The sequence below is a fragment of the Rhipicephalus sanguineus genome, chromosome 8, assembly GCF_013339695.2.
Source record: "Rhipicephalus sanguineus isolate Rsan-2018 chromosome 8, BIME_Rsan_1.4, whole genome shotgun sequence".
Taxonomy (NCBI): Eukaryota; Metazoa; Arthropoda; class Arachnida; order Ixodida; family Ixodidae; genus Rhipicephalus; species Rhipicephalus sanguineus.
Genome location: NC_051183.1, coordinates 141193761 through 141214012, shown reverse-complemented (window position 1 = coordinate 141214012; position 20252 = coordinate 141193761). Strand labels below are relative to the sequence as shown.

Below are 20252 nucleotides of genomic sequence, written 5' to 3'. Positions count from 1 at the left end.
CGATATGCAGAATGGTGTAGCAAGAACCTCGGTTTGGTTTTCAAAAAAATCTCTCGTCACATTTATGATTCCTGAAGACTGGAAAAAAGTTCAAATAACAACGATTCCCAAAGCAGGGAATACCGATGACCCTTCAAACTTCAGACTAATATCATTAACCAGCACAACATGCAAAATATTGGAACATATACTCCTAAAACACCTAAACGCTTTCTTGGAGACGAATGGCACTTTGTCATCTAGCCAACACGGGTTCCGTAGCAGATTATCGACAATAACGCAACTGAGCGAGGTTGTTCATGACTTGGCACTGCGAACAAAGAAATACCATGCTACTACACTTTTCCAAGACATTTATACCGTATGTCACAAGATATTATTTGCAAAGCTCCTAAAAGTCATTGGAAATATATTAGTACGTTGGAATGAAGAAATTTTAATTGACCGTCTCCAATACATCCTGTATGAGCAAGTGCCATCACAAATCGCGCCTCTCACGTCCGGAGTACCACAGAGCTCCGTTCTAGGGTCTTTGTTACTTCTTGTTTTTATTAATGACATCACAGACATTATTGCTTGCAACATTAGGCTATTCGCCGACGACTGCATTATCTACAGAGACACTAACAGTCATTCAGATTATGATTCACTAACTGATTCCTTAAACATTCTCTCGAACTGGCGCGACGCATGGCAAGCCAAATGTTGATTAACCAAGTAAAAGAGTATGTATGACGATAACCCGAGAGAAAGAAGCTATCAATTATGATTACAGCATTAAAGTCCCTTGGCTTCAAAAAGCCAATGTACAAAATCATCTAGGTTTCACGATTTTTCCAGATCTCCGATGGGATGCGCACATCTAAAATATTGCTTCCGTTGCTCTGCGGAAGCTGTTTTATCTTCACAGATGCCTCCGACAGGCCCCACAATCTACTAAGGTTTTAGCCTATACGCTACCTAGATTAGACCGGTATTAGAATAAGCTTACTAGTACGATTTCCTTATGCCGTCACTAACATAAAAACAATAGAAAATGTACAGAAGAAGGCTGCAAGATTCATCTGCAACAAATATAAACGCATTGATTCTCCCCAAAATATGTTAACAAGCTGTGGCCGCCAAACACTGCCGATTAGAGCAAAATAAGCCCGCTTCAAATTTCTTTTCCACCTACTTCACAACTATTATAAAATGAACACATCAATCCATTAAAATCCCGCGTAACCCGGCGCGGGCATTCGCAGAGACTAAAAGAGTACTGTTACCACAATGAGACTTTCAAGCATTCCTTTTTCCACGTTCTGTCATGGAGTGGAAATGTTTAGATCACTCGGTCGATAACGCGAGTTCATCATTAGGCTTCGCTTCAAAAATAGATAGTATCATCTGTTAATACAGCAATGCTCCCCGCCCCAGATGTATTTCATCATCATTGAAAGCATATTAGTAGCCTCGTGCTCAGTACAGGGTGTTGTCAGGTTTGCTGTAACTTGCCTGCGTACCACTCCATTTCATGTACAGTTTCTCTAATATTAGATTCGAAGCATCTCATGGCGGATTTCAATTCGGTGGTGATGTGCGGCGTGACCAGCCTTACTGCACATGAGCAAACCCTCTCCCCACACCTCCTCTCCGCTCCCCCTCTCGCGCGCCTCATTCTTTCTTGCGACGAGTAGGCAGCAGCGACGTCTCCGGCGTCTTGACGTGGCACGAGCGGCCGATGGCCGCCTCTGCTTCTGTGGCTCTAGACGCGGGGCGCTCGTGCTCTCCTTCCCTCGCTGAAGAATCCCACGACGACACCAATGACATGGACTGCAGCGAGGCAAACACACATGACCTTGCGACATTGGGGGAGTCGAATACCTCGAACGCCGGCAGTTCCACGCAGCGGGAGGTGGATGGAGACTGGAAGACAGTGCTGATTCTACGCCAGAGGAAGGCACAGGCTCGAGGACGCAAGAAAAACAATTACACCATCTCCCGTTCAAGCTAACCATCTCCCCGCTGCTTCGCGTCCACACATGGTTCCCTTTAGCGGGAGATGGTGTAACTTTTTTAACACGAAAGTGTTTTATGCCGGGGTCCACCAAGGCTTTCTTGAAGTATTTTCGTCACGAATGTACGTCCGCAAAATGAACGCAATCAGATGGCAAAGAAAAAACTACAAGAAAAAGTTCCATTGACGGGAGTCGAACACATGACCTCTCGGTCCGCGACGATGGCTGGCGGGATTTTAGCCCATTGAGCTACCGCCAAAAACATTACGGCGGCTATATGAACGCGCCTTTTATCTTTAACACTTTCCTCTCAGCGTGCTCTTCGATGGATGGATGGATGGGTGCTATGAGCGTCCCCTTTATAACGGGGCGGTGACACGTGTGCCACCAGGCTCGGAAAAAAAAATTGGCCGCGTATCTGCGTGCTTCGCTGCAAATGTCGTCTAATGACGATAGAAGAGGCGCTGCGTGAGATATGGACGCCATCTGGCAATACGTCGGGAAACACGAGTGCTGTGTTGCGGGCTGGTAGTCCCGGCGCAGCGGCAGGTGAAGACCGGCGGTGACCAACGCGACCGGTGGGGACGGCGGCCAGCCTGAACACGCTGTTTGGCGCGATGCGCCGAAGGAGAAGAAACGTCCGCACTCAACGAGTACTCTCCACAAACTCTCTTACTTACACGTCGCCTGGGTAAAACAGGAATGCCAGAGCGGCGCCCCCTGTCATTCGTACAATGCAATACTGAACCCAAACCGAAACACAACATGAGCTTGTGCAGAGGGCACGGAGGAAGACAAGTTTCAGCGCAGTCGCATTTTCAGCGCACCTTATGAAACTAGGGTTGTAACATTGTAGGGCGAGTAGGGCCAGAAGGACCGTCACGACAAAAACCTGCCTCCTCAGTTGTATTCGCCTGGCACGTTGTTGTGGCTTCGCGTTCCCTCCTCCGCTCCTGGCGTTTCCACAAAGCTACTGCCTAAGTACGAAGGCCCCTACCGCGTCCTACGTCAAGCATCCCCAGTTAACTATATGATTGAGCCTGTTCAATCATCTACGGACCGCCGTCGTCGCGGCCGCGAGACTGCTCACGTCGATCGACTGAAGCCGCATTATGACTCACCAGTTGTACCTGTTCCTTAGGTCGCCAGGATGGCTCCTTTTCCGCGGGGGAGTGATTTGTAACATGGTAGGGCGCAGACAAGAACGCCTGCGAAAGAAGACGACGAAGACGGTTGTTGTTGGCGCTCGCGCTTGCTCGGCTTGGACCGCTGATCGCTTCAGCTGTGGCAATCTTTTAATAAACGCGTTACTGTCTCAACGTTAAACGCATACCATCAAGGTCTTTAATATTGCGTATCTATGTATTTTCTGTTAAAGGAACACACCGCCTAATACTTACCTAGTGATGTTGCGCCTCAGATATGCGTAATGTTTGCTTTTTGATCAACAATGTACACAAGTATGAACCTCGTCAGCCGTTCACGATGGCTGGCCCTTGGGCAAGTGGTTCAACTTTGGCCGAGTGGCTGAATCGAGGGACGTGCCGACAAACAGAAAGACAGACAGAAAGACAGACCAAAATTTCTGCGTTTAAGTTCCCCAAGAAAGACTATCGTCTTTAAAATACGCGCCGTTGCTACGACCGTCCAATTCGGCGCGTTTCCAATACAAGTTTAATTTCGCCAACGCTTTACCACACCGTCAGGTGGCGTGTTTAACGCAAGCCTTTCTCATAGCATTCATCCATATCGAAAAATAGTTCTCCGACGCTCGCCTGCCAGTCGCACCGAGTTCCCCGCTCGCCCTGTGAAAATTAACGGCCAGGCTAGAGGGAAGAGAAGACGCGCGTAGCGTTCCTCTTCGCATTTCACGACGCTTTGAAGGAATCCATATCGAGTATCAGTGCTTATTATGTGCTTGTTGATGCCATCTTTAAGCGGGATTCACCATATGCGGTGTTCATGCATATGTCAAGAACTTCAGCTACCGCAATGGTTAAATCATGATCATGGACGTTTGTCGTCTGTACGGAGATGTACCACTAGGCGTCACGTGAGTATGATGCGTCCACGTCAATCGGTGCTACATCTGTCCAACAACAGTAGACATTGTACAAGCTCTCATATACCAATGGACTATAAGCAATAAAGTACTTCTGGGACGACACGTTCCCTTTCGTGTTATACCGATTCCTATGACGGAGGGATCAGCCATCTTTTTTCTATACTACTTGTATGTTTGTATATTGATTTGTCTATTTGTGTATGTGAATTGTATATGTATATTTCCACATTGGTTCATAATTATCATTAGGAAACCCACATTGTATACCTTTTTGGTCACTATATATTTTTGATCACCGCACTAGATTGATGTTTCTGGTTTGATGTACATGCATCTCCAAAGTGTAGGCGCACCTGCTACGATCTTGGAAAGAGAGTGGCAGTATTCAAGATAAATAAAATAAATAAAGAACACCACGCAAATTTTACCCCCCCCCCCAGCAGCGTTCAGAAAACTTGGTATATTGTTCCATGTTTGCCCGTCCAATGTTTCCGAAACACCCCTGTTGTTGGAATCGATGTTATGCGAAATATTCGGGAATATGCTGGCTATAGGGCTAAACAAGGGGAACTGTCGAAGGGGCTCGCTTTCTGTATTACACACAACTAGTGAAACCGACAGACAGTGAAGCCAAGGAAAGTGTATGGGGCAATATATGTGGCTTCTTAACTGTAGCGCAATGATGCTTACTTAAATTGCACGGAATTGAGGTGGACAAAAAATCACCCTTTCCGTCGGTGGGATCCGAACTCACAACCTTGGAATAAGCGTCCGATGCCTCGTGACACCACGGGACGCCCTCTGGCCATAGTTCGGCAAACTCACTCATGAGTCGACTCACTGAGACTCAGATCGAGCCGTGAGTCTGAATCTGAGTGAGTCAGGCTGAGGAATATTTTCGCGAGTCTGAACTCGACTGAGTCCGGTTGAAAAAAAAATTCGGTGAGTCTGAGTGAGTCGGAATGAGGAAAATTTTCGTGAGTGTGAGTTCAAGTGAGCTCTAAGGGCTAAATGTATTTCATGAGTGAGTCTGAGTGAGTTCCACATTTTTTTGCCGACCTATCGTCCTATCTACTCAACTTCAGCCTTCTACTCATCAGCTTTGAGATGACTCACGTTTATACTCACGTCTACTCACACATACCTCAAAGCAGTAGGGTTCATATTCCATCTCAATAATAATTGACCAGAGGCGTGAGTTACGGAGGGGGCAAGGGGAAGGGGGTTTGACCTCCTTCTGGCAAAATCTTTCATGGGAAGGCCTTGATAAAATATCCCGTGTGAGTCATCTCTTTCGATAAAAATGTCCTTACTGCATTGTAACCATTCATAACTCGTATTTGGACGTATGAGATGAAAACGCGCCAGGTAGAACACCAGTTATATGAGGTATTGATGTTAAAGAGCATTGACGCTATGGTTAAAAAAGTAAATTATGCGCTAATGGACTCATGAGTGGACACACTCAGACTCAGATCGATCCGTGAGTCTGAGTCGGAGTGAGTCCGAGCGAGCAATATTTTGGTGAGTTTGAGTTCGAGTGAGTCCGATTGAGTAAAATTTCAGTGAGTCCGAGTCCGAGCCTGTGACCTATGCCTCAGACCTATGCCTCTGGCAAAAAAAAAAGTGTGCAGCACTAGCCTCTTGGGCTCCGAGTGGTGCTGCTAACACTCTCAGCACACATAAATACCCTACAACAACAAAAAATGAAGTTTACACTGCTGCGCAAAGCTAGAGCAACAGCGTAGCTGGTCGATCCTAAGCGGCAAAGAAGCAAAGAAACAGGCAAGTTCAGGTTTAGGAAAACCTAGCAAAACATAGCAGCACCAAAGTTTAGTCATAGCAAAAGCAAGCAAAACCTATTTATATTATTCCTTCTTACAAGGGCGCCATCATAGCAACTGGACATTGTTGTCCTCTGCCGCTCCACCTCTCTCCGCCTGTAGGGGAGAATCCGCTAGCCGGCAGTGAGCCGACGGGCGCGGGCTCCTCGAGAAAGCACCTTTGTCACGTGACATCCGCGCCGGCAGTGTGGACAGCGTGCCGCTGCTTGCCGAGTGGAGGCGCCGACGGGCGGGACGCCATAAAGTCTCTGGATACCCAGCTGCCACGCCGAGCACGCTCCTCTCCCGCCTTCCACCTCCCCGCTTCACGCGCCGTCGCCCAGGAAACGCGCGCGTTATCAGCGTGACAGCATTCTTGATAGCAAAGTGGCATGAGCCGGGTTATAGGGCCGGCGCCCGCACGGTGGCCGTTCGGGAGAGGATATAGATAAGGTTTGGACACTTGGGAGATGATGGTTGGACACTTTGGAGAGGATATGGAGGAGAGTGCCGCTACTTTTTATATATTAATGGACTTTAGGGCGCCACCGCGGCATGCTTTCCGGCAGTGTGCGCGTAAACGGCTGTGGCGGTTGCTATGGCGACGGCTCGGCGGCGGATGCTCCTCGACGCGGCAGCGGCTTTGTTAACGGATGTCTTACTCTCAGCTTTAACAGCTTCGCTGGTAAAAAGTGGACGAGAAAGCGCGCTCCGTTGTAGCTCAAGTGGTATTGCATCGGACGCATAACTCGAAGGCTGTGGGTTCAGATCCCACCGACAGAAAGGGTGTTTTGTCCACTTTATTTCCTTTGACTTGTAGTGAGAATCATTACACTACATTCAAGAAACCAGCAATATTGCCCCCTATGCTTTCCCTGGCTTAATTGTCTATCGGCTTCATTAGTTATGGCTATAGTGCATTATTTGACCTTGAGTCAAGTATTCTGAAGGAAGTTGCTGCCTCGACATGACGTCCGCACTTGCATTAGAGCACAAACGCCAAGAGACGGGCCCTCCGACGCGCCAACGTGCAGTTCAACAAACCTTGAAATTCGGCGAGGCTGTAGCACACCAGATATGTTTTCTGGTTAACCTCCCTGCCTTTCCGCATTACATCTCTCTTGTGCGCAAAAACAAGACAATTCACCAGAACGAGAGAGACAGGAGGTAGCGCCCGTCCTGTCTCTCTCGTTCTGATTAATCGTATTGCTTTTGCTCACAAAATTTCCCATCAACCGACAGACTAGCGCGATTTATAGGCTATCGCGTGATTGTCGAACGGCCCAGCATCCGAGAGCCCCAACGGTCCGTTTTGGAACCGTTAAAATCACGATTTCGCATTCTTCTCTCTCTCGTTGGGTGTTCCGTGCTACAGAAGTCACCCCCACGAGAACTCGCCACCCTTTCTCGATTTTTGGTGGAGCAGAGGTCGTAACAGCGCGATGAGAACAAGGACAGCAAATGAACGAAGATAACGACACAAGCGTTGTTACTACTGTTTTAAGCTTCCCATTCATTGCGATTCAGCCTAGAATTGGTTGGCTCTAATTTTAGAGGACCAAAACAAAGATGCAACTTCAAATAAATATCGCAGAACCCCGATGTGATTGTGACATGACGCCATGGTGTAGGGCTCCGGAAATTTTGACCATCTGGTGTTCTTTAACGTGCACTGACATTGCACTATACACGGGCCTCTACTATTTCGCCGGCACCGAAATGCGACCGCCGCGGCCGGGATTGAACCCGGAACCTTCGGGTCAGCAGTCGAGCACCGTAACCACTGATCCACCATGGCGGACCAGAGCGTCCAATTCCTGGTAATACGGATCAATACGTTGCGCACAATATCATCACTGACTGTTCCTTGAAGAAAAAAAATGAAAGAACGCCATCCTCGTAAGGGAGTGACCGCACTTGAAAGAACAGCAAAAAGAGTGGGGCAGGCTTGGCTTGCCTACTACTTCCCTCTCCTCAAAAAAGTTCTGGGCCATGGCTCAGTTCTTGCTGTTGGTCCACGCTTGCGTGATAACCTTCAAATCGCGCCATACATACAAATAACAGTACGTGCTGGCGCATTCTCGCGAAGTCTAAGCAATGCTAAACTACAAGTGAGAAAGTCATAGCACTACAGATATTGTAGCAAAGCCTGGGAACGCTGTAGTGGGTCATCCTTTTCGGCTCCTTTTTGAAAGAACGCCGCTCGTGCTTGGAGTCCGTGCTCCAGCTCGACTATTGCCACAGCGCATCGTAGTTCTATTGCTATATATGAAAACGGAAAGCAAGAACCACAAGACTAAAGCCGACAAACGCAATTTGCCTGTCTCCGGCAAAACGAACTCTGCAGTCGGTATAACACTCTTTTGTACCAATGGCACTCCGTTACATGTGGGCGACGCTGGTTGCTTTCGTTACTTCATGGTATGTGCGACACACAGCACTGATCGTATTCTCGCAAATTTCTCCATTGGCCTTCTTTTGCTCGGCATGTCCTTGCATATCGGTGGACTGTCACAGCTCTTCACTGCGTTAAATCGAGTTTCAACTATATCAAGATCAGTTGTCGTGTGTTCACCAGTTTCTAACAATGCTGCTTTAATCTTCATTACGCATCCAGTTCATACAGAAAAGCTGTTCGGTGTTGCGGCAAAAATTAACATCTTATGTTGAAGAAAATGGTTCCCCGATAATATGTTCTAAATGCTTCTTTCCTATATTATGCATTCAATAAACAAACAAACTCAACTTTCTGAGTACTAACTGATACGTTCATGAATATAGGATACATAACTGAGACATCCATTTTTGGACCAGTGTTCATCTCGCGTCAGAGCTAACAAGAAAGTAATCATTCCAAAGGAAGCCCCCCATAAAAGCGGCGCGACATTCTCGAAGATGCCCAAAAGAAGCGGAAATTTAATGAATTTTCCGATTCATCAAAATGTTCTTCATATAATAAAGAGATGCCACTAAAATACGAAGGGGAGTTCAAAAAATCACTTTCATTATTTTCTACAGCTAAAATATGCGCAACTATGAACGAAAGCACATATTTACTTTTTAACAGTCTCCATTCGGTTCAATGCACTGTTTCCCAGTACATGATTAACGTCACTTGTACATTCCCCCAGCGTATGTTTGACTTCAATATTCAACTACACAAAGTCATCGACATACGTGCTATTAGTGAACGACAAACGCGCTATTGACGAACGTGATAATCACTAAAAGAACGATATTTCCTGGAAAAGTGCGAATAAAACAAACAAAAACCGCGACAAGCGACTGTAAAGTTCTACAAGCGACTCGGCGAAAAGAGAAACCCGAATCCGTTTACTATAAGCGGAACTGGCAACTGTGCTCGTGGAACGCACACGTGGTTTTGAACGCTTTACGCAAGTTCCTACCGTTGACTCCTATGACGTGCAGTTTAGTTTCTCTGTATCAAATAAATGATTGAAATAACAGGGAAGCAACTAAAAAATCAATTGACGTTTATTTCTATTGAAATGTGGCGTCAGTAACGGCTATAAATATGCAATAAACGCAAAAATCGAAGATTTAGAAAAATTTCTTGAACATACGCGCCTGATTCTCAAATTAACAACAGGTGGGCCTTGTCAGTATAAGTTTTAATTATTCTTAGTATATCAGATTTGAGTGTTCAACCGGAAAACATTCATGCTGAGAGGTGAAAGGAGCTCAAAAATGTTTCTATGTAGAAAAATTCCGACGGTTTTGAAAAAGTTGTACGCAAAATAATTAAAAATGGTCGATCATACACCTGCCAAATTGATCTGAAAAGACATATATTAACACAATAAAAAATAAAACGCCAAAAACGAGCGCTCACAAAACAAAGCGACAACACGAGCGCTTACTTGCAAATGAATTCAGGCGGCCGACAAGTGTATCGTGCAGCCGTCGGTAACATTGCAAAACGCTGAGATAAGTTATCTAGAGGGCCACCTTAGATGGCCAGATCATTGCGCCCCTTTCTTTCTTACACGCAGTCGCCTAACTTTCCTATGTATATATTATTCGGTTTTCAAAAAGATTCATTTGCAAGTAACCGCTCGTGTGGTAGCCTTCCTATCTGTGTCCTCGCTTTTTCCTGTTTTCAATATGACGTACGAACTCGCCCTACAATCCACTATTTTGTAATATATTAACGTCTCTCTTGCTTAACCCTTTGCGGCACGGCGTCCTCGTTTGAGGACGCGAACTTCGGAGGCGCGTCCCATGCCGCGTGTTTCTTCAAATGGCCTGAAACTCAGTGTGCACATTCGTGCACGCTTCCTGATTGGACAAATAGCGGTCATTTAACTACACTGCCCTGCGTATTGCTGCAGAGGATCACTTTGCTGGAGACACTACCATTTTAGACGATCGTTCGACGTGCCGCGTTTAAGGACCAACGTAAAGAGTATTTTTTTTCTCCGCTCGAAACAAATACAACCAAAAAAGAAGGTGTACATGGTTTTCGGGCCTAATAGTTGATTCTTTTTACGCAAGTACTGAAGCTGACTGATGACAGAATAATTAGATAATTAGTAACACGCTAATAACGATTAATTACTGAAACTCACAAAAAACAACACATTTCTTCCTTTTCTTTCTTGATATGTAATACTGAGTGCCTTCGAATCATGCCATGCGTTTTTGACGCATTTGCAGACAGTGCATCATAATGCGTGTCTGAAGGGGTTAACACGCGTCATAACTACCAGACGATCTTCCTTCACAGTCTCGACTTCATACGCAATGCATGGAAGCACCATCGAGGTGTGGTCAAGGGACCAGTGCGGAACCCAAGATGTCATTTTTGTCTTCGTTTTGTTACACTCCTTCGCAATTCTTCGTTTGGCGTCAGCGTGCTTTGTCGTCGCAAGACGTATTTCAGTCGAGCTTTTCATTATTGGTAGTGCTATCAAATAACTTTCGCACTAAACATAGTCTTTTTTCATTTCAGCAGACGAAGGCAACTGCCTTGCTTAGTCTTCTGGGTGGTAATATTTCAAAACTATGGCTGCTGTCTGTAAGCAAACAAGTGCGAAAACAAGTGCGAAACAATTGCATGTACATATGTGAGATACAGAAAGTTTTGAACGGTGAACACTTCACAATGCCATTTTCGGAAGATGTGCTACAAAGTACAACTGCACAGAGGAAGAGTCACCGCATGACAACTTCAGTCACTCTGAAGGACAAAAGCATTTATTCACAAAAGAACTGCTACTGCGCCCACTAGCACTGCCGTCTTTTTTTCTTACTAGAATGGCAATCATTCTCCCGCTATACTTACTGCCACCATATAGACCTAAAAGCCTTCAGCTTCATATGTCTTTTAATTTGGACCGCAGGTTCGGATCTGATCACGATGGTGAAGGAACCTCAGCAATGTGTCCCGCCGCAGATGGGTATATCATGACTCCAGGGCTCGAAGAAAAGCACAGTGAGGAGTTCTCAATTTGCAGTCGCACAGTAATCTCCAAATATGTAACGTAAGTAATTGCTAACCTTACCTGTAGCACAGCCAAACGAATCCTGTGCACAAAAGTCAAATGTGTCATCACGAAGGCAGTGGCATGTTGAGCGTACTTCAAGAAATAAGAACCCCAATTTGCACTATAACTAGTGGTATTAGTCCAGCATTACATCGTTTCACGTGAATGCACCCACACATAGTGGCACACCGCCATCCCGACGACTAACGTTGACGACCATGATCGCCCTCTTATGGTAACCAAAGCAATTCCCATAACAGTTCGCTTGCAGTCCGCTGTAGCAGAAGCTTCGTGAATTGCGCGTCGGCAGTCTCATACACTCATACAAGCGTTAACACAAGACATAATGGAATGTCTCTCTACCAAACAAAGACAAACCAATGCCTTCAATAAAGAAAAGAAGGTTCGTTGCGGATTGCAGTATAGCAACCTACTACAATTCTATTGGAACAAGATGAGCGCACTATTTTAAAAACTATTAAACTAATTTCTGTCAGAACTTAGTTCAATGTAGCAAGAAATTAGGAGCTCCTTTTGCTGTGTTAAGAGCGAGTGCGGATTCTTACAGGATGATTCTTCTTGACACACGACTTCGCGGATTTGGCTAAGTTCTGGTTTAAATTTTTGGGAGACTGAATCGTTTTGCCCGTTGGTCGCACATAACTGGCTGAGACATGAGCGTAATGAATAAAATGTCTGACACACGAAAGAAGACGAAGACAAGTGCTGTGCGTGTGTGTGTGCGTTTGTTTCGTATTCGTTCTTGTGTTCGGCGTTTTATTCCTTGCGCTCATATGTCTCAGCTAGATTTCTGCGTCCGGCCGTCGAGTTTGGGGCGCAGGCAAAACACAATACCGCCTGTCCGCTTGCATATATGTGCAGTCTAAGGTAATCTAAACTTTAAAAAAACTAATCCGGAGTCCCACACCTATGGCGTTTATCATACGGATATGCCACTTTTCGCACGTGATAACCTGAAGTTTATGATGTTTCTTGTCGCACATAAAGAAAACCGATCTTGTCCCTTTTTTTTTGTTGCAATGCTGTTCATTTATAATTATTTATTAAATCACTAATATAGCTGCCCCACAGTATCGCACATCATCACGGACTACAGCACTCTCGTTTAGCTGGGGGGTGGACATTTTTTTACAGTTTTCATTTCGCTGTCATCGACCTTGGGTATGTCCGCGCAAACTACGCTGGAACTGCAGGCTTAGCCTGTGTTGTCAGGCGCTAGAAACGTGCACTTTGTAGCATTATTTGGGACTGTCGTCCCGGCCTACTGCTGAGTCGATTCTATAAGAGTTCCGTGTCTACAAAGGCGAGGTCATTCACCCGCAGATCACATCCCTCACGACTGAACAGTATGCTCTCTGCAGGCAGAAGTCGTGCCCCTGTAGGTGGCAGTTGTCAGCCTGTTCCCCTCTCTATTCCCTCTGTCTTCGTGTTCTTGTGTATTATAACCAAATAAATAATTAAATAAATAAATAAATAAATAAATAATAATTAAATTCTTCTTTTAGGATTACCTATTTGCTTGGCAAAAGTTAGCCTTACAAAAACTTTAATATTTATTTCGCGTCTTCGCTTCTTGAGCCTTGACTGTCACAACAACGTCACAATATTACGCCGTATATTTATTTTCTATCTTTAAGACCTCTGTAGCTGAGAACACCACCTTTAGTCATCATTGCATAATCCTCACTTGTTCTAACCTCACCAGGGCCAAAGGCGTCCAAGTTAACACCCCATAGTTCATCGAAATGTCCTACTATAGTGCTATTTGATGACTGTTGTCGGAGATCAGCAGACGACAAAGAAGATGAATTGATAGTGGGCTGCTGTCTCCGCAGCTAGCGCCAAGAAGTCCGTGCACCACTATCATCATGTATTTTTTTGTGTTCGATTGTCGCCATTAAAGGCATTTCGTTGCAGTCTCATGGATCCGTCTTTCTGGCGGCGCTACGATTAGCAAGGCCGACGTTCCGCAACATATGGTGCCGAAAACCCACGGGATAACGAGCGGATCCAACGACGTGGACAACGAGCGACGGCGACGATGAGTTTGCTACTAGAAACCGCAGCCGGAGCAACCTGATCCTCATTGGAACCGCACCCAGGGAAGTCACGAGCGGAGCCGGCTACCTTACGAGCAAGTAAGCCGTGATCCTAAGCAGACATGGACCACCTGAAAGCGAAAAGTGCTGCTAGGCTGGACCCAGTCAACGAAAGTAATGAATGAGGCGACGACGTTGTTGGAGAGTGACTGCAACGACCGAACAGCGTTAAGCAAGGTTATCGACAAGCTCGTCGCAAGCCGTGACGAGCTTCGGAAGATCACTGCCGAGCTCGAGCAAGTGATTCCGGTAGAGGAACTTGAGAGGGAGTACGAGTCTGCGGCGAATTATGACGACCAGGCACTCGAGACCCTGACGCGCCTACGGTGCCGGCTTGAAGATCTCAGCCTCGGTAACACGCGACAGACTTCTTCTTCGACGACGCTCAACACGCCGCCTGCCCCAACGCCAGCTGCATCCCAGAGCTTCGGACCTCGTCTTCCAACGCTAACTATCAAGCCGTTTCATGGGGACTTGTGTCAATGGACGTCGTTTTTGGAGAGATTCAACGGAGCCGTCCACACGAATCCAACTCTGAGCACGACGGATAAATTTCATTACCTACACAACTATTTGGTAGGTGAAGCAGCAGCTGCAATTGCCGGACTACCAACCACGGAAGCGTGTTATGAAAGTGCTATCCAGCTGCTGAAGCAGAGGTTCGGGGACAAGAGCAGGATCGTACAGCAGCACTTCAGAGCGCTTCGTGAACTGCAGCCTGTGACCTCTCCATCGGATACAAGGGAGTTGCGAAGGCTTTACGACGCAGTCCAGCTTAATGTCCGCTGCCTCAACGTCCTAGACGTCCCAACTAGCAGTTCTTCGGCGATGCTCTACGACGTTATGCTTCAATCCTTGCCACAAGAAATCATCGTGGCGTTCTACCGCCATAGACGTCTCCAGGATGAAGCACAAGGCACGGGACGCTGCTTCAGGAGAGCCAACCACAACGCCTTCCGAAAACCTTGAGCAACTCTTGCGGTATACACAGATAGAGCTCGAAACGAGAGAGCAGTGTGCTCCATCGATTTCCTCTATCAAAGGCAGCGGGAACAACAGAAAGCATGTGCCGTCGTCATCGGTCCTACATGCATCCGAAGAATCGAAGCAAGTACGCAACAAATGTTTCTTTTGCAAGTCTGAGAGGCATGAAACCGAGGCATGCAGCGCTACCTTGACCATCTCAGAGAAAAAGAACCGGCTGGCTAAATTTATGCGGTGCTATCGATGTACTATGAAGGGCCACCACGCAAACGAGTGCCGGCGGAGGTTGGTGTGCGTGACATGCAAAGGCAGGCATGCTACAACGATGTGCGACTGAGTTTATCGTGCGACAAGAGGCGAAAAGTCACCCAACGTGGCCGCTGCTGCTACTAAGCCAATAAAAGAAGAGTCACCGCGGTCGACTGAAGTTACAAGCTGTCAACTTGACGAAGCCGTTAACTTACAGACCTTCCGTTCTCTGATTGTCGGTTTCAATGAGACGTCTTATGTCAGAGGCATCATCGACGGAGGCAGTCAACGCACGTTCATTAAGGGAGACCTGGTGACACGGTTGGGACTAAAAATCCTTAGAGAGACTTGCCTTGCGGTGAACACGTTTGCATGAGACGCTCCTTCTCGTGTGAGAAAGTGCAATGTCGTCGAGGTTCGCCTACGTAGCCAGTTTGATTACAACGAGCACGTCATCGAAGCCATCGCCATGCCAGTAATTTGCCACGACATCCTTGCCACGGCTATGGAATGCTCCTTCGCAGCCAAATTGCGAGAGCAAAATTATCGGCTGGCAGACGAGCAAACTGTGCCTAGACAGTGTGCTCATAGGATCTGATCAACTGTGGAAGATTGTGAGCGGCGACATCATACGCAGCATGGAAGTACAAGGATTGGTAGCGGTCAAGACCACTCTTGGATGGACGCTCCAAGGTCCTGTCACAAAAACGAGCTTCATAAGCGGAACATCCGAGGTGATGATCTGCGTCCTGCGAGTGCAAGCTGAAGAAAGCAAAGGATTGGAGCAAAACATACTGGAGTCATTTTGGACGTTGGATGCCATGCGAATTGCACAAACGGAAGCAACTCATGGGAACGCAGACACCTTGTCTGTTTTCGAGAGTAAGATGACAAAGATCGGAAAACGGTACCAAGTAGCCGTGCCACGTAAAACCCCGGACATCGAGCTGCTACAAGTCAACTACAGCGCCGCATTTACCCGACTACGAAATCTTATTAAACGTATCTCGAAGCCAGAAGGATTCGCTGGAAAGATACGATACAGCGATACGTCAGTACAGTGTTTCCGGCCATGCTGAAGTTGTACTTGACAACGAATCAATGGATGGCCCTGAGTACTACATGCCACACAGGGAGGTCATTCGAGAGGAATCACTCACCACCAAGCTCCTTCGGATCACAGCATGGGTGCAGCGTTTTGTGTTCAAGGTTAGGTTCAAGACTAAGGAAGATGGAGCCATAACTGCTGAATAAATCTTGGCAGCCGAGAGATATTGGATCCGCCAAGTTCAAACTGAAGCGTTTCCCGACGAGCGGAGGTGGCTAGAAGAAAAACAAGCTTCACCCAGTAACTCATGGGTAGCACAACTACACCCATTTATCGACGAAAGCGGGCTTCTACGTGTCGGCGGAAGACTAGAAAATCTCAGAGACAGCTGGGACGTGAAGCATCCATTCCTGCTTCCAAGTCGACACCGTTTCACCGAGCTGGTATTTAACGATGCCCATCGGCGAGTCATGCACGGAGGTGTAACGGCGACAGTACACAACGTACGCGAACGCTTCTGGATACCGAGAGCGCGACAAGCGGCAAAGAAAGCAATCAACCGATGCATGATATGCGTGCGTCTTCGCACGAGACCCACCGTGCCGCCGTACCCGCCGCTTCCAGCTTGCCGCGTCGAGAAGACGAAACCTTTCGACACTACAGGGATTGATTTCGCCGGACCACTGTATGCGAAGTCATCCGAGAGCTCCGATTCCAAAATGTACATCGTTCTTTTCACGTGTGCAGTGACAAGAGCCTTGCACTTGGAACTGGTCTCGGATATGTCGTCAACTGCTTTCATGTTGGCATTCCGGCGTTTTAGTGCAAGAAAGGGACTGCCAAGTACCATTTACTCCGACAATGCCCTTACCTTCAAGAGGACGTCTCGGGAGCTACAAAACATGTGGAAAGTTATTCGAAAAGACGACTTCCAGGCTTATATTGCAAACCAAAGGATACAGTGGAAGTTCATAGTCGAAGCGGCCCCATGGTGGGGAGGCTGGTGGGAAAGATTGGTTGGGACTGTGAAGACGGCACTACGAAAAGTTTTAGGCCGAAGCTGTCTGTGCGCAGAAGAACTATCAACCATCTTGACTGAGGTTGAAGCGGTTCTCAATTCACGGCCACTAACGTATGGTCGTGATCAGGCCAGCGAACCTGCAGCTCTCACGCCAGCGCATTTCCTAGTCGGCCTGCAACTGACGACATTACCAGAAGGAAATACATTGTCAAAATAAGGAGCAAGCCACGGGGCCAAAGACTACCAGCGCCGTTTCCAACATCGACAGAAAATGATGGAAGACTTCTGGAAGCGATGGAAACATGAGTATTTGCTTCAGCTACCATCTGCTCATCGCTCACCCGCGCATCACTCAAGAAACTTAAAAGTCGGCGACATCGTGATTGTGGACATTCCTAACACGCCCAAGTTATTCTGGCCACTAGCCCGGGTTCAAGAAGTGTACCCAGGAAACGACGGAGTGGTGCGCGCCTGTTTAGTGCGATTACAGGGAGGCAAAGTAGTCAAGAGGCCAGTGCAGAAGCTACATAGTCTAGAGCTAGATGATACCACATTTGAGGCCCCGGAGGATGTCGGAGATCAGCAGACGACAAAGAAGAGGAATTGATAGTGGGTTGCTGTCTCCCCAGCTAGCGCCAAGAAGTCCGTGCACCACTATCATCATGTACTTTTTTGAGTTCGATTGTCGCCATTAAAGGCATTTCATTGCAGTCTCATGGATCCGTCTTTCTGGCGGCGCTACGATTAGAAGGCCGACGTTCCGCAACAACTGTATTACAAATTATACACACAGTTCTAATTCAATATAGCGAAGTCGGCAAAGTCGACTATTTGTTATACCAAAATTTTGTTAAATTGAAGTTAGGCATCTTAGGCAAAATATAATCGCCAAAAAATTATTTTAACGCGGTATTATTAGAACGCTCGTTTCGCAGAAATTCCGTTGTGGGTGTCAGTGACGTTGGTTGTGAGCGAAAAATGAGTGCTGTCCGTGAGCGAAAATTCGATGTGGATGCGAATAAAGAAATAGTAAAAAAACTCCGGTTGGGATGGGACCGGGAATTCGAACCTGCGGCTCCTCATCAGGAGCGATGAGGTTAGCCGCTCGGCCACCACACATACATCCTCTAGTGCTCTAGCGGCGATTATTATATACACCATTCACCTTTGGTGGAATGCTCATTATGGAGGTGCCTCAGCGTGCCAGAGGCTTGACTGTCAGCCGCGAGATGGCGCATAGGGTCCACGAGCGGGCTTTCCGATCGGTTCTTTTTCTTTTTTTTGTGCACGCGAAGGCCGAATGAATGTTTGAATGACAGGGTAGCACAAAAGAGTACTTTAAATACAATGAAAAAAAAAGAAAGTTTTCTTGAAAATTGAGATTCGGCTTCCACGGCTTGATGCTGAGCTGTTAAAGTCCTTCATAGTGGCCTAACCTCACGCGTGAACCCTACAGAAATGTAGGTTTAACGCACAGGGGTATAGGATAAGCGAAGCTAGCTCGCCTGTACGGCCGTCGCGGCATGCCATTAATAGCCTTGTCATTAAAAAGCAAGTCACTGTAACCAGCAGATCCAGGTTTAATTCATACAGTTTATCTGAGCAGCAACTACTTCTTATACGCCACAGCTGAAAGCACCACAGCCCAAACGCATTGCTTAAAAACCACTGATAAATTAAAATCAAGAGCAAAAGGAAAAGAATGCCCGGCCATTCGGTCACTTGTTGAAACACATTATCGATTTGGCCAATTTAGTGCACGGGGCAATGTTTCGGAAATCACCGCTAAAAACACAAGTTCATAGACACATAGGCTTCACAAAAAGCGCTTGTCTCCTTTCGTCATTTTGAACATAATAACGCGTCAAAGCATGATGACGTATGTTTTTTTTCTTATAATGAATGTGTCATCTGCTCCTTCATTTCAGCTCACCGGCGGCAGAATGTCTGAAGTACGCTGCATCGATGAAGGTTATCGGTGTCTACGCTCGTCCAATTAAACCTCCGCGGCGTGGCAAGTCATCAACACAAAGTTGAGAAATCATACTAGTTCAAGGTGTGCTAAAATAAACCCCATTGAATGCAACCACATCACTATTGCAAAGATCAGCAGCCACGTTTCTTCGCCGCCTTTTTGTTGCTTCAACTTTGTTTCTGATTTTCATCACCAAAGAAAACTGCATGTAACGCCACTGAGGCAGTTTTTTGCGTTCAACTTGTAGAGTGGCCACATTGTACTCTGTAATAAAATTGCTGATTTGACCGTTTCCTTGTTTTGGCGAAATGTATCACATCTGCCTATACATATCAGGGGCTTTGTTTAAATTACAAATGACCTGAGCACATGCATGTCGTGTATATGAGCAATAACCGAGCAGCACATGATCTTGCGCTCATAAATCAATCTAGGCCTAGTGCCAGGCGAATAAAAAGGATGTCTCCAAAGGTGACACCTGCTTCATTACCCAGCCCAGTAAGCATATTCAAGGAAATATGCGGGAGTTATGTCACACAAATTATCCTACTCAAACTGTTTTGTATGCGAACCTGCTTACAAACACATGGAGTAACGCTCAGAAAGCGTCCTGTCAAGCTAAGCTGTCTCACCGATTATTGTTGAAGTATTTGCGAAGAATTTCTTAATATTTACATGTTAATACGGCGGTACTACGTTCACTCCGTACTATTCTGTGGCAAATTTAATCAGGGCGAGTACTTTAAGAGTGGTACGTCTGACACCTTTACTTAAAGTGGCCCTGCAAAACTTTTCCAAGCAATCGTCCAATGGCTTCTTTTAAAGGGGTTATTTCCTCACAGAGCAACTACCGCAAAAATTTTTAGAGCTCGTGAAGTACGAACGGAGTTACAGGGATTTGTCGCATGGTTCAAGCGCTTTCTCTGAGCTCTCATACCAGCGAGGGAGCTGAAAGCTAAGTACGAAGGGCGATGACAAGGGGAAAGAAGATGTGTCCCTTCTTCAGCGTGCATCATGATTTGTGCGCTTTGATTTCATTTTTTCTTCAAAGGCGCGGCATTGTGTGATCGCGAACGCGTTCGCGGACACGCGACGGCCTCCCGCGGCGGCAACGGTAACTAATGCAGCACACGATGCTGAAATAAGCCAGTGGCATGAATTTCGGTATATGGCGCGGTCATTTGGGTATAGATCTTTTCAGATGAGGGAAAAAACTCCGCCATGCTGGGATGCGCGCGGGAGTACTACGGCTGACGTCACAGCCTCAGCAGTGTAATTTTAGGGGGTCACGTCTATTTATTGCAGCCCAGAGAGGATTGTGGCAGCATCCAAAGAACCGTCTGTGAAAAGGTCTATATGGTATCATTTATCGAGAGAACAAGTCCGCTTCGCCGCAAGGGCGAAGCAATGAATGCGATAGCAGGAAATTGAAATGTCACACGAAGAACGAGAAGAAGCTC

General features: G+C 46.7%; 1 protein-coding gene across 2 annotated transcripts in view; it reads left to right on the top strand.

Annotated features, from left to right (window-relative positions):
• Positions 1-19078, top strand: part of LOC119402368 (venom metalloproteinase antarease-like TpachMP_B) — an 86936-nt gene extending 67858 nt beyond the window's left edge. For both annotated transcript variants that reach the window (XM_037669505.2, XM_049418618.1), the window contains 2 exons: positions 11252-11392; positions 18746-19078. In XM_037669505.2, the coding sequence (XP_037525433.1) occupies positions 11252-11392; positions 18746-18854 (250 nt within the window). In that variant the 3' untranslated portion in view covers positions 18855-19078. The remainder of the gene's footprint in view (positions 1-11251; positions 11393-18745) is intronic.
• The last annotated feature ends 1174 nt before the right edge of the window (positions 19079-20252 follow it).